Raw genomic sequence first — 15,450 nt, 5'->3', positions numbered from 1 at the left:
TCAGAAAAAGACTCTCACTGCCCACCCTATCTAATCCTCTGATCATCTCGTATGTCTCTATTAAATCCCCTCTTAGCCTTCTTCTCTCCAATGAGAACAGACCCAAGTCCCTCAGCCTTTCTTCATAGGGCCTGCGCTATGCAACCTACTGGTAAATCTCTTCTGCACCTTTTCCAATGCTTCCACATCCTTTCTGAAAACTGCACATAATTTGCACTGGCTCGTTAAAATGTTTCACCTCAGCCTTTTCAGCAGCCATGTGTTACCAGCAGAGCTGTGCTCTTTCAGCGTATAATGCTATCTCCTTCAGAGCTTATGCCATTTCCCAGTTCAGTGTCATATGCAGGTTGTGAAACTGTAGCCGAAATCATTAACATTTATCAAAAACAATAATGATCTTCATACTAACTGAATCTCCACCTTATACCTCCCTCCAGTGCAACACGCAGTAACTCTGATTTTTATGACTTAGGCAGTTAACTGTTTATCCTGTTTGTTTGCATTTTGTTAAATAAGCCGACAGCGAGATAGTTTTGAAGGTTCTCTGACACATTGACAACTATCTTTTAAAGCATAGGCTTTAAAGAGAAGCATGCAGCATGAACACCACAATAAGGATTCAAAGAAAAAAATTGAATCATAGAATCTCGAAAGTGCAAAAATAGGCCATTCGGTGTATCGAGTCAGCACTGCCCCGCCAAAGAGCATCCCACTCAGATCCTAGCCCAAACACGTATATGCAGTAATCCCTGCTTTTCACGTGGCTGGCCCACCTTGTCTGATCAGCCCTGGTCACTACAGGGGAATTTAGCATGGCCAGTCTACCCTACCTGCACATCACTGGACTGTGAGGGGAAACCAGAGCACCCGGAGGAAACCCACGGATAGACGGGGAGAACGTGCATGCTCCATTGTGGGGCGGCACTGTGGCTCAATGGTTAGCACTGCAGCCTCACAGCACCAGGGACCCGGGTTTGATTCCAGCCTCAAGTGACGTCTGTACAGAGTTTGCACATTCTCCCCGTGTCTGCGTGGGTTTCCTCCCACAGCCCAAAGATGGGCAGGCTAGGTGGATTGGCCATGCTAAATTGCCTGTAGTGTTCAGGGGTGTGTGGGTTATAGGGGGATGGGTCTGGGTGGGATGCTCTAAGGGGCGGTGTGGACTTGTTGGGCCTAAGGACCTGTTTCCACACTGTAGGGAATCGAATCTAATCTAATCCACTTGGAGACAAAATTGCAAACATGTGAAGAAAGAACGAGAAAAGGGACAAACTGGATTGTTCTTCAGAAAACCAGGTCTGCATGGTGGGTCAGTGGTTAGCGCTGATACCTCATAGCACCAGGGACGCGGGTTCAATTCCACCCTCGGGTAACTGGAGTTTGCACATTCTCCCCGTGTTGGCTTGGGTTTCCTCTGGGTGCCCCGGTTTCTTCCCACAGTCCAAAGATGTGCAGGGTAGGTGGATTGGCCATGCTAAATCGCCCAGTGTTCAGGGATGTGCATGCTAGGTGGGTAAGCCATGGGAAATGCAGTGTAGCGGGGTGGAGGGGATGCTCTTCGGAGGGTTAGTGTGGACTCGATGGGCTGAACGACCTGCTTCCACACTGTGGGATTCTATGAACCAGTGAACAATTAATGGCTGAATGGCCTCCTCCTGTTCTTCGCTGCGACTTTGAACCTGTCCTCCTATTTCCACGTACACGGGGCTGCATTTTACTGCAGATTTCGGGATCTCATCAACAGTGGCACGAAACAGGAGTGCCATACCCATGTTTTCAAGCTCCCCCCTACTCGTTGGCACAATCTTGCTATGGGCCATTTTCTAATTCACCCGCCTGCATTAGACAGCGGGCTCCCAGTGCTGTAGGACCTACTGAAGCTCTGAAACCTCACAAACCGCTCCCCCAATCCAAGAGAGAGGTGGGCACCGTTAAGTCAAGTAGGCAACAACAAGGGCACGTGGTGGGGACTGGAGACAACACAACGCCCTGCGTCTACAGTGTTCACCTGTCCTTTGGGGCAAGGAGACACTGGTTTTCAGGACGCTCTGTCTGGTGCAGTGAGCATCAGGGCCATTACATACTGGCTGGATGCTGATGGGATGGCTGCAAACAGACAATACCATGGGTTAAAGAGACATATTTTGTCCTAATTTCTTTTAAATGAAAAAAGGTCGAGATCAGAGGAGCTGATCAGGTTTGCTTCGAATCCCATAAGTAAACCGCACATGCAACCTTTGAGTTTTTTTTTACCCTAAGAGTGGAACAACAGCAGCAGCTTGAATGGATGGGGCTATGCTCCTACAGAACCAGGATTCTTAGTTATAGTTTTTCAGTAACAATTGTTGCTGGGGTCTTGAAGCTGGGCTGGAAGCTTTAGCTACTCACATTTTCTCTCACTCAGATTTTTCTCCATGTTTTTCCTATTGGACTGTAGAATTTTATCTCAGACATTCTATTTTTCTGAATTTGTCTTTGCCAAGGGTGTGTTTATGGTATGTTACTACACTGGAACAATTATTTAATAGTTGTTAATGTACCTATTGCTTTGTCCAGTGCTTTGATAGTTACAACTAAGCCAATTTTATTTCATTTGTATTTTAGCTGCAGTGCAAAAATAAAGTGTGTTTTTCTTAATGTCGAGTAGTTTAACCAATCAAATTACATCTGCAACACAGGACCTTATGCTTACCTTTAAAATAAGAAAAAGTTAGGGTCTAGACTACCTTCTAAATATATTTTGAGGGCTTCTGGTCTGGTCCATAACTTGTTTGGGTCACTTTGTGAAACAGTTCCTGACACTGGCCCTCCCTGGGAAACTTGGGAAATGCATTGGGAATGGTTCTGGCAAGACACAACCCACCCTCCCTTACTCTCTCCTTGTACCCTCCCTGCCCCTGCGACCTCCCCCCCCCCAAGATTTTCCTGCCCCCCCCCCCCCCTCAGCCTCCAAAGTCCTGGGAAAATCCAGCCCAGAGCATACAACGTACAGGGGAAGTTTCAGGGACTTTGGAAATGGTCATATCTTGGGCTACCTTGACTTCTCCATTCCCAGAGAAAAAGTTTGCTGGAGTGCTGGGTAGTTGTAAGAGCAGATTTTATTTTTGTTTTTTTTATTGTGAACTATTTATTCTTCCACAATGTTATTATCAGGTGGGCAACAAAATGGAAAAAGAACCCAGTTCATAGACCACGACCAGGTCTAACAGAATACGATACCAAGGGTGAAGGATTTGGCAGGTTCTGCCTGCCCATGGTTTATGTCCCTCTATTCCTTGCTTATTCATGTACTTATCTAAAAGCCCCTTGAATGCCCCTATCACACCTGCCTCTGCCACTATCCCCTGGCATCCTGTTCCAGGCACAGAACACACACTGTGCAAAAAGCTTGCCCCTCTCATCCCCCTTTAACTTTCCCCTTTTATCTCAAATGCATGCCCGCTAGTATTTTAAAACGTGTTAGCAGTTTTACGTCCAGAGCTATTTCTGCTCATCTCTCGGTAAGAAATGAGCACTAACATAGTTCTTAAAATGTTTATTTGGGGGTGGATATCAAACTGCTAGTACAGATCACAAGTTGCATGTGGAAACAAATGAGAACACAGTCGTTCACTGATATATTTTACCAAACCTACTATCTCCATAAGTCATGTAATAACCTAATCATTCCCAGTACCAACCGAAATATGTGCAGACTCTCTCGAGAACAACTGAAAAATCCAGAGCCTCAATTTTTAATGCCAGCTTGGTCTGAGATCATCAAATGGAGATCACTGTACCCCACAGAAAAGCAGACCTGTGTTAATTTCTTTTAGAAAGTTTGGAAAGAGGATTAATTAGAATTTCTGACTTCTGATGAGAAGTACATGTCTCTCACTCTCTCTCCACACCCTCACCCCACTCCCTCTTCCCACTGTGTCTCTCTCTCTGCGTGCAAGAACAAGAGAACAGGCTGAATTTGTCCCGTGTGTGTGTGTGAAGGGGTGGGGGACATAATGTTGAAACCACTTGATGTTTATAGAGAGAAACTTTGAGGTCAGTTCTGATGGGTTTTGCCCAGACACTGACCTCCACGCCCCTCCCCCCATGCTCAGATCTGGGGGAACTTCTTTGAAATAACTTCTCGGCGCAGTAGCAAGGCAGTACTTACTGTCCGGCCTCGGAAGATCCGCCCGCTTTTAATGCCCTAGCCGTCACCTCCTGGGTCCTGTTCTGAGGTGGGGGCGAGTCGGAGAGACTTGGCTGGCGATCCGTGCTCTCGGGGCTGGCTTCGGTGGGACCTGGCGGGGCTTGAGCGAGCGTGACCGGCGTCGCTCGGAGGCTCCGCGTCGTTAAGCTGCTGCCGCCGCCCGGGAGGCTGTATGAGGTCGGCCGGCTCTCGGGGTCAGGCCGCTGACCGGGAGGGTGCTGGCTGACCGGCGGCCGCTCGAAGTGACCGGTGCCTCCCGTCTGCTGCGTGCTGACAGCCGGGCTCCGTGGGTCGGCGGGTGTACCGGCGGAGGCGACGTCCGGCGGCAGCATCCTCCCGGTCGGGTTAGCGGCGGTGCTGGTGCTGCCGGTGCTGGGCTCGGCAGGTCTGACCGGCTTCCAGATCAGGCTGTAATACACCGCCAGGACGATCGCCGCCAGAGACACCGACAATACGTACGCCAGCACCGTGGCCAGTCTCACCCACTTCGTGTTCCCCTTCGCCGCTGTCTTCGCCTTTTTGTCTCCGGTAAAAGTGGCCGGTTTGCCTTTGTCTTTCATGATGCTGTCCCCCTGGTCCCTCTCTCCAACGTTAAAAGCTCCGAACTCCCCCTTCTCAGTGTCTCAGATGCCCAGCGACCCCCCCTCGCAGCAGCAGCATTGAGCAAAGAGCTCAGTGCAACCCTCCCTCTGCCTCCCACATCATGCTTTGCCTCTGGGAACCCAGCACCTTCCACCTCCCCCACCTCGCTGCTAAGATCTGCCTCAGACAGAGAGAGAGAATGCAAACAGCTCCAGTCCCAAGCCCGGCTTTGTTTACTGCTCCCACACACATACACACCCCCTCAACGCGCAGCCTCTCCGAGCCGCACCAGCTGTACACCGTCTTCAGAGCAAAAATAAAACACCCCAAGCGACGTGCCTTTCCACAAAACAGCCGGAGGCAGGCCGAGGGAAAAGAGGAAAAAAAACTAAGGAGACTCCCCACCCCCGGCCTGCCGTATTATGTGTGTACAGTGCCCGCATCCATGGGTACACAGTGTGTTTTCATTCTATATTAGCGAGTTTTGAGAAGATTTGTTTCATTCTATATATATAGGTGTATCATGTTTCTGTGGGTGCAGAGGTTCATATAGATGTGTGTGTGTGCATGTACGCCTGTGGATGTATATCATATGTGTATATACCTGTGGATGCATGTTGTGTATATCTGTAGGTGTTCAATGTGTATGTATAATCCAGTGGGTATACAGTGTATGTATATATGTATCTGTGAGAGTACAGTGTATGTGTAAATTCCCATGGATGCACAGTCTGTATGTGTACAATGTGTGTGTATATGTGTGGGTGTACAGAGTGTATGTACCTGAGAGTTCACTGTCTGTGTGTATCTGCAGATATACAGTGAGCATATATACCTGTGGGTGTACACTGTGTATGTACATATCTGTGGGTAGACAGTATGAATATATATACTTGTGGGTGGACTGTGTGTATATCCTTGTGGGTGTACAGGCTGTGTGTATACTTGTGGGCACACTGTGTGTTTCTGTATCTGTATACCTGTGGACATACAGTATTAAGAACTATAAGTGTACAGTGTGTGTATCTGTGGTGTACAGTGTCTTGTCTATACCTGTGGGTATGGGTATACAGCCTGTGTGTATCCGAGTCTGATATTGGTGGGTGTACAGTGTGTATCTATACCTTTAGGTATACAGTCTGTGTGTGTATGTATCTATATATCTGTGGGTGTAAAGTGTGTGCACCAGTGGGTGTTTAGTGTGTATGTTTATCTGTAGGTGTACAGTCTGTGTGTATCTGTGTCTGTATACCTGAGAGTGTTCAGGGTGCGTGTGTCTGTAGGTGTACAAATTGTATATATCAGTGTAGAGTGTGTGTGTATCTGTGGGTATTCTGTGTGTGTTTGTGTGTCTATGGGTGCACAGTCTGTGTGTATCTGTGGGTATACAGTGTGTATATGTACCTGTGAGTGTACAGTGTCAAAATTTGTGTTGGTAATTTGTAACCATATTTGCAGTTCCTCTCAACATTGGCTGAAGACAAACAAATCATCAGTACATCGATCACATTCGCATAATACTTCAATTATCTTGTTTATTCATTGTTGAAAAGTTACTACAGCATTTTTCATTCCAAATGAATGGCCTCATGTTGATAAAGTCCATTCAGGTTACAAAATGTGAAATTCCTGTGGATGCATCAGTCAGTGCAACTTTGACAACACTTCTTTTGATAAAATAAAATCCTGTAGTAATCCTAAATATGAATCTGTCATTGTTGTTCCATTGACTTTTCAATAAGCTATACAGAATCGTCCTGACTCATGCAGTTTCAATACAGTTGGTGAGATCCAGCTACTGTGACTTAGTTCAGTAATGTTATTTTCCATCATGGACTTGATCTCTTCCTTCACTTGGGCTAAATTCTACAGGTTGAGTCTGTAAGGATGTTGCTTTGCAGGTGGCAGATCCCCTGTCTTAATTCCACATGGAGCTAAGGGTGATTTTCCTGACTTGTTTACACAAATCAATTCATGAGCTGACAACAGAATCTCTAAATCACCTTGATATTTTTCTAGGAGATAGCATAATGTACATCTAACTTTTGAAAACCTCCAAATTACCTAATCTGGTGACTCAATGTTCGACTTTAGAATGTAAAACTTTTGATTCATTCTCAAATAGTTCTCATTTTTATTGCTTGTTTCACCACTTCTCTCAGGATTAATACCCTTTAAGGAGGGAGCTAAACGATCTACATAGATCCTACAAAACAGCTCTTCAACAGCTGCTATCAGAATTCAGGGTACAGATTTAATTAAACTCTGACAGAGGTTTTCAAAGTCATATGTGGGCTGGATAAGGAGAAACTCATAAAAATAAGTGACTAGGGGGGGCATGAATTTAAAAGTGATGTGCAACTCAAGCAAGGGTGATGTGAGGAAAAAATATTCTTTTTGACGCAGCAAGTTGTTAGGGTTTGGAATGCACTGCCTGGAAATGTGGCGCAGTCGGGTTCAATTGAGGCATTTAAGAGGACACAAAGTGATTATTTAGATGGAATTTGTGCACAGGACTGTGGGAAAAAGACAGGAGATGGGCACAAGGTCATAGAACCAGTGCACATGTGATGGGACAAATGGCCTCCTGCTGTGCCCGAGCAATACCGTGATCCTGAGAATGGCTCAGCCTGTCTCCCTGTTGCTGGTTTCAGTTAAGCAGCAGAGTGAGTGAAATGCTGGGGACAGATTCCTGCACCTCTTGTTTAGCCAAGTATGGACTTTAGCCAGTGAATCTGTGGAGGAAAAGAGGCTACAAGTATCACAGAAAAATTGGAAGTGGTAAGGGAGATTTCAATCGAAAACTTCTTGAAGGTCAGTACATAATCTGCATCCATGTTTAAAATTTGTTTTTCTTTTCTGCCTCAAATCTGCGGTTTTTAAATGTTTCTACAGATATGAACACAGTTGAGAATGCCACAATAACTTGGGGCAGGTGTGAGTGTGAAATTCGAAACACTGTCAGATGAGCCATCTTCTTTCTGAAGGGTAGAGCAAATTCAAAGGAACAATTTTCTCCTGTTCTTATCGATCATTAACACCTATTTTACACCTCTATAACTCCTTTACCATCCATTAGTACTTCCTTAGTCCTTTGCTCTGGGCAACTTCAGTCTGTTCCCCTTGTTTCTTCTGTGCATCTGTCAACAGCATTAAAAAAAAACACAAATTTCCACCTCCTCTCAGTTCTAAAGTGGAATAATTAACTTTGTTTAACTCTCTGCAAATGCTACCAGACCAGCTGAGTTTCTCCAGCACTTTCAGTTTTTACTTCAGATTTCCAGCCAAACCTTCCAAAAACTGGCTGATCTTCAGAGTTATATAGATTTATTCTTTCATGAAATGTGGGATGTTGTTCATCCCTAATTGCCCTTGAACTGAGTGACACACTGGGACATTTCGGAGGGCAGTTATGAGTCAAAACACATTGCTGTGGGTCTGGAGTCATGTGTAGGAACCGATGTGTAAGGATGGTGGTTTTCTTTCCCTAAAGGACATTAGTGAACCAGCTCAGGTTTTATGATGATCGAACCATGAGCACCATTACTGATGCCAACCTTATAATCCAGGTTTAATAATCAAATTGCAATTTCCCATTTGCGCTGGTAGGAATTGACCATGAGCCTGGGATTCTAGAGTACTCGTTGAATAAAATGAGCACAAAATCAACGCCTAATTATTGAGAACAGTTAGACATCTCCTGATAGGTCACTGTAACAAAACTACAACTAATGCTTCACAGAAACCTCTGCTGCCCATCCCTGAAGGTGTGCCAAGGCAATTAATTCTCCCAAATTCGCTGCGTTTCCTTGCACTACAGACCCAGTGGTTTGATTGAGCTTGAGAAGGTCACTGAAAGTCAGGTTGTGTCTTGTCTTGGCATAGCAACCTGTATTTGCAGAGCCCCTTCAATGCAGCGTGGCATTCCGTTATTTAAAAAAAGGTCCAAGTGTGTTAGGTAATAAAGTGTGAAGCTGGATGAACACAGCAGGCCAAGCAGCATCTCAGGAGCACAAAAGCTGACGTTTCGGGCCTAGACCCTTCATCAGAGAGGGGGATGGGGTGAGGGTTCTGGAATAAATAGGGAGAGGGGGAGTCCAGGATTGGACTGACCTATCCCCTCCCTACCTCCCCACCTATCTTCTTTTCTCTCCATCTTCAGTCCGCCTCCCCTTCTCTCCCTATTTATGGTTGAGGGATGATCTATAGAGGTTTACAAAATCATGAGGGGCATGGATAAGGTGAACAGTAGAGTTGGGGATTTAAAAATGAGGGGGGCATACTTTTAAAGTGAGAGGAGAAAGATTTAAAAAAGAGATGGGGGCAACTTTTATTTACACAGAGAGTGATTCATGTGTGGAATGAGCTTCTAGAGGAAGTGATGGATGCAGGTACAGTTACAACATTTAAAAGACATTTAGATAAGCAATCCATTGATGTGACCTAAAATGGAACTCCATCAGTTATCCTGGAGCTCAGTACCATCAGACATGACTTAATTTAAACATGCAAGATTCTGTGGAGACATAGCTGGGTGAATATGGAAAGAATATTTACTCTCATGGGAGACTCGAGAACGAAAGGTCATTTTTAAAAGATTAAGAGTGGCCCATTTAAAACAGAAATGAGGGAACATTTTTCTCTCAGAGGATTGTGAGTTTTTGGAAGTCCGTTCTTCATAAGGCAATGGATACAGAATCTTTAAATATTTTTAAGTCAGAGGTAGAGAGATTATTGCTTACCAAGGGCATGAACAATTATTTGGGGCATAGGCAGGGATTGAGGTAAAGTCAGATCTGCCATGATCTTACTGAATGGAGGAACAGGCTCAACTATTCCAGAGGCTGTAGTGTTCCAAGTGGAAAATGAGATGTTGTTCTTCCAGCTTGCATTGAGCTTCACTGGAGCAGTGCAGCGAGCCTCAGACAGAGATGTTGGCCAGGAAACAGGCTGGTATGTTGAAGTGACAGGCAACTAGAAGCTCAGGGTCTTTTTTGCGAGCAGAATGTAGATATTCTGCGAAGCGGTCGCCTAGTCTACGCTTCATTTCCCCAATATAAAGGAGACCACATTGACAGCAGAAATATCTGCAGGAGTTCCTCAGGGTAGTGTCGTCGGCGCAGCCATCTTCAGTTGCTTCATCAATGACCTTCATCCATCATAAGGTCAGAGGTGGAGATGTTTGCCGATGACTGCAGAGTGTTCAGCACCACTCGTGACTCTTCAGATACTGAAGCAGTCCGTGTTCACGTGCAACAAGATCTGAACAATGTCCAGGCTTGGGCTGACAAGTGGCAAGTGACATTTGTCCGGAATAAGGTGGGTGAACTTGCAGCATGGGTTAGTACCTGGGACTTCGATGTTTTGGCCATTTCGGAGACATGGATAGAGCAGGGACAGGAATGGCTGTTGCAGGTTCCGGGATTGAGATGTTTCAGTAAGAACAGAGAAGATGGTAAAAGGGGGGCAGGTGTGGCATTGTTGGTCAAGGACAGTATTACAGTTGCAGAAAGGATGTTTGGGGACTTGTCAACTGAGGTAGTATGGGCTGAGGGTAGAAACAGGAAAGGAGAGGTCACCCTGTTGGGAGTTTTCTATAGGCCTCCGAATAGTTCCAGAGATGTAAAGGAAAGGATAGCAAAGATGATTCTCGAAAGGAGTGAGAGAGGCAGGGTAGTTGTCATGGGGGACTTCAACTTACCAGATATTGACTGGGAACACTATAGTTCGAGTACTATAGATGGGTCAGTTTTTGTCCAGAGTGTGCAGGAGGGCTTCCTGACACAGTATGTAGATAGGCCAACAAGGGGCGAAGCTACATTAGATTTGGTACTGGGTAATGAGCCCGGCCAGGTGTTAGATTTGGAAGTAGGTGAGCACTTTGGTGATCGCGATCACAATTCTGTTATGTTTACTTTAGTGATGGGAAGGGATAGGCGTATACCACTGGGCAAGAGTTATAGCTGGGGGAAAGGCAATTACAATGAGATTAGGCAAGATTTAGGGAGCATAGAATGGGGAAGGAAACTGCAGGGGATGGGCACATTAGAAATGTGGAGCTTCTTCAAGGAAAAGCTCCTGTGTGTCCTAGGTAAGTATGTACTTGTCAGGCAGGGAGGAAGCTGTAGAGTGCGGGAGTCGTGGTTTACGAAGGAGGTAGAATCTCTGGACAAGAGGAAGAAGAAGGCTTATGTTAGGATGAGATGTGAAGGCTCAGTTAGGGCACTTGAGGGCTACAAGATAGCCCGGAAAGACCTAAAGAGAGAGCTCAGAAGAGCCAGGAGGAGACATGAGAAGTTGTGGGCGGATAAGATCAGGGTAAACCCTAAGGCTTTCTATAGGTATTTAAGGAATAAAAGAATGACCGAAGTAAGATTAGGCCCAATCAAGGATAGTAGTGGTAAGTTGTGTGTGGAGTCAGATGAGATAGGGGAAGTGCTAAATGAATATTTTTCAACAGTATTCACTCTAGAAAACGACAATGTTGTCGAGGAGAATACTGGGATACAGGCTACTAGACTAGGTGGGATTGAGGCTCACACAGAAGAGGTATTAGAAATCCTTCAGAAGGTGAAGATAGATAAGTCCCCTGGGCCGGATGGGATTTATCCTCGGATCCTCTGGGAAGCCAGGGAGGAGATTGCCGAGCCTTTGGTATTGATCTTTAACTCGTCATTGTCTACAGGAATAGTGCCAGATGACTGGAGGATAGCAAATGTGGTTCCCCTGTTCAAGAAGGGGAGTAGAGACAACCCTGGTAATTATAGACCAGTGAGCCTTACCTCAGTTGTTGGTAAAGTGTTGGAAAAGGTTATAAGGGATAGGATTTCTAATCATCTAGAAAAGAATAAATTGATTAGGGATAGTCAGCACGGTTTTGTGAAGGGAAGGTCGTGCCTCACAAACCTTATTGAGTTCTTTGAGAAGGTGACCAAACAGGTAGGTGAGAGTAAACCGGTTGATGTGGTGTATATGGATTTCAGCAAGGCGTTCGATAAGGTTCCCCACAATAGGCTATTGTACAAAATGTGGAGGAATGGAATTGTGGGAGATATTGCGGTTTGGATCAGAAATTGGCTTGCTGAAAGAAGACAGAGGGTGGTAGTTGATGGGAAATTTCACCCTGGAGACCAGTTACTAGTGGTGTACCGCAAGGGTTGGTGTTGGGTCCACTGCTGTTTGTCATTTTTATAAACGACCTGGATGAGGGCGTAGAAGGATGGGTTAGTAAATTTGCAGACGACGCTAAGGTCGGTGGAGTTGTGGGTAGTGACGAAGGATGCTGTAGGTTGCAGAGAGACATAGGTAAGCTGCAGAGCTGGGCTGAGAGGTGGCAAATGGAGTTTAATGCAGACAAGTGTGAGGTGATGCACTTTGGTAGGAGTAACCAGAAGGCAAAGTACAGGGCTAATGATAAGATTCTTAGTAGTGTAGATGAGCAGAGAGATCTCGGTGTCCATGTACACAGATCCTTGAAAGTTGCCACCCAGTTTGGCAGGGCTGTGAAGAAGGCATACGGTGTTTTAGCTTTTATTAATAGAGGGATCAAGTTCCAGAACCAAGAGGTTATGGTGAAGCTGTACAAAACTCTGGTGCAGCCGCACTTGGAGTATTGCATACAGTTCTGGTCACTGCACTATAAGGAGGATGTGGAAGCTTTGGAAAGGGTGCAGAAGAGATTTACTAGGATGTTGCTGGTATGGAGGGAAGGTCTTACAAGGAAAGGCTGAGGGACTTGAGGCTGTTTTCATTAGAGAGATGAAGGTTGAGAGGTGACTTAATTGAAACATATAAAATAATCAGAGGGTTAGATAGGGTGGATAGGGAGAGCCTTTTTCCTAGGATGGTGATGGTGAGCACGAGGGGACATAGCTTTAAATTGAGGGGTGAAAGATATAGGACAGATGTCAGTGGTAATTTCTTTACTCAGAGAGTAGTAAGGGAATGGAACGCTTTGCCTGCAACGGTAGTAGATTCGCCAACTTTAGGTACATTTAAGTCGTCATTGGACAAGCATATGGACGTACATGGAATAGTGTAGGTTAGATGGGCTTGAGATCGGTATGACAGGTCGGCACAACATCGAGGGCTGAAGGGCCTGTACTGTGCTGTAATGTTCTATGTTCTATGTTCAAACAAATGCCAGGCTATGACCATCACCAATAAGAGGCAATCTAACCACCTCCCCGTGACATTCAAAGGTGTTACCATCAGTATTAACATCCTGGGGATTACCAATGACCAAAGCTCAGCTGGACTCACCATACAAACACAGTGGCTACAAGAGCGGGCCAGAAGCTGGGAATACAGTAGTGACTAACTGACCACCCGACTTCTCAAAGCCTATCCACCATCTACAAGGCACAGGTCAGTAGTGTGATGGAACACTCCCCACTTGCCTGGGTGGGTGCAGCCCCAACAACACACAAGAAGCTTGACCCATCCTGGACAAAGCAGCCTGGACCACATCCACAAGCATCCACTCCCTCCACTGCTGATGTTCAGTAGCAACAGTGTGTACTGTTCACAAGATGCACTGCAGAAATTCACCAAAGATCCTCATACAGCACCTTCAAAACCCACAACCACTTCCATCTAGAAGGACAAGGGCAGCAGATACATGGGAACACCATTCCCCTGCAAGTTCCTCCCCAAGCTACTCACCATCAGTAGGTGGTTTTGCAGATGGGGAATGAGCAAAGCAAATTGTTTATCATATCCAGTTCCTCAGAAACCTTCCATAAAGGTTTTCTTGACCAGCTGAAGATGTGTAGCACGGATGGATGGAAGTTCTCACAGGGTGCTAATGGGGTCCTTACGTCAAATTCAGCAGTTGACAGTCACTAAAACGGCCAAACATAGTGGGACAGGCGGAAGGTGCGGCCTTCTGCAAGCACAGAGAGCATTCTCCATTTTCAATGAAATTTGGGAGGCATGTGGCAGAGGCAGGGCACTGGTGTAAAGGCTAACACAGCGACAAACAGCCATGTGCAAACCAAACTGACCATGCACAAGGAGTGTAGAATTTTCAGGTGAGATTAGCCTAATGCTAAAAAGGAGGTTGTGTTGCAATATTCATCAATTACCATGGTAGGGAGGGACAATTACCTGGAAAGTTATAGGAGGCCATATGGGCAGACCTTTAAAAAACAAACAGGGGGCAACCACTCTGTTGGGAGCATATTACCCAGATGGTCAGGGAGAAATAAAAGGGGTTGCTACTGTAGACAAATTGAAGAGAACTTATAACAATAACAGGGCATTAGTAGATTGGGATTTCAATTTCCTGAATAACAATTGAGACGCACAAAGTGTGAAAGACTGAGCAAGACCAGAATTCTTAAAATGCATTCGGGGTGCTTTTAAAGCCGGTCTGAAGGAAGTCTGGTGAGAGGGGACCGCGCTGGACCTAATTTAAGTGAACCAAGCCAGGCAAATGCTAGATGTGACAGTGGGGGAGCATTTCAGTGATAGTGACCACAATTCAGTAAGATTTAAGGTAATTATAGATGAGGACAAACATGGACTGGAAACAAAGACTGAATTGTGGGAAATAGCAGATTTTAAAGAAATAGACACAAATGTTACCGCTTGATGTATCCATCCAGGCTAGTGGGGAGCATCCCATCACAATACTGACTGTGCCTTGTAGATGGCAGACAGGCTTTGAGGAGTAAGGAGGTGAATTACTTGCTGCGGTATTCCTGCTCTTGTAACCAGTTGAGTTTCTGGTCAATGATAACTCTCAGGATGTGGACGTGCCAGTGTTGGACTGGGGTGACAAGGTTATAGCTCAACAGGTTTGCTTGAAATCACAAGCTTTTGGAGAATCTCTCCTCCTTCAGGTGTTAGTGAGAGAGGTAGTATCACACACAGGTTTGTTTAGTACATCTTCATCAATGGCATGACCCTTAGATCTTTTACTTACGAATTCTGTGTGTGATGCTGTTAAATATTTGATCACTTAGAAGGTTTTAACTGATATGTAGATCCCTGAATTCATTTCACTCGCTGCACTGAGAGAGCTAAAGGTTTTATCAGTGTATAGAAGTTCTCAGCTGAGGACTCAATTTCTGTCCCACCTCCAAAACAGACCCCATTGGTCTCGGGGCAGACACAGAGAAATTCATCCAAAGAATGAGATTCTGGGAATTCTTCCAAGATGCCAGCAGCAAGCCCAATGAGATAACCAAATAACTGGATCGTCGACAGGGACATCCATGGGGGAGCCGACAAAGAGGGAGTCGAATTGGGCCCCTCTGGTGGGCCGTTGCCTGGGGGTCTGACAGGTTTGTTCAAGCCATCAGAGAATGCGTGAACTTCAACAGCACTCACAAGTAGTGCAAAACATCACCCAGGCACAAAGCATGGCCATCCCTGTGCTCTCAAAACCAATCACTACATTGTCAACTACCCAGCAGACAAAGGAGGAGCCATACAGAATAGAACGGGCTGTGTACTGACAGCTGAACAACCAGGAGTACTACAGACAATTACCTTCCGATCCAACCAAAGAACACGCCTGTTAGCTGAACAGACTGGTAAAGACTTTTGATCCAGCCCGTCAGAGTACCCTATGCACTCTCATCCCACGTCGTTCCCGTGTAGGGGGCTTCTACTGCCTTCCGAAGATACACAATACCAACACACCTGGATGTCCCAAAATATCAGGCAATGGC

General features: G+C 45.7%; 1 protein-coding gene across 1 annotated transcript in view; it reads right to left on the bottom strand.

The window, feature by feature from the left end:
- Window positions 1-14,989, bottom strand: part of LOC125455307 (uncharacterized) — a 38,478-nt gene extending 23,489 nt beyond the window's left edge. The window contains exons 1-3 of the mRNA XM_048537074.2: window positions 14,854-14,989; window positions 9,514-9,615; window positions 4,151-4,811 (exon numbers count right to left, since the gene is read on the bottom strand). Of these exons, the coding sequence (XP_048393031.2) occupies window positions 4,151-4,811; window positions 9,514-9,615; window positions 14,854-14,989 (899 nt within the window). The remainder of the gene's footprint in view (window positions 1-4,150; window positions 4,812-9,513; window positions 9,616-14,853) is intronic.
- Between the last annotated feature and the right edge of the window lie 461 nt (window positions 14,990-15,450).

This window comes from Stegostoma tigrinum, chromosome 10 (assembly GCF_030684315.1).
Source record: "Stegostoma tigrinum isolate sSteTig4 chromosome 10, sSteTig4.hap1, whole genome shotgun sequence".
NCBI classification, from domain to species: Eukaryota; Metazoa; Chordata; class Chondrichthyes; order Orectolobiformes; family Stegostomatidae; genus Stegostoma; species Stegostoma tigrinum.
The sequence above is the reverse complement of the archived record's forward strand: the minus strand, read 5'-3'. Positions and strand labels throughout refer to the sequence as shown.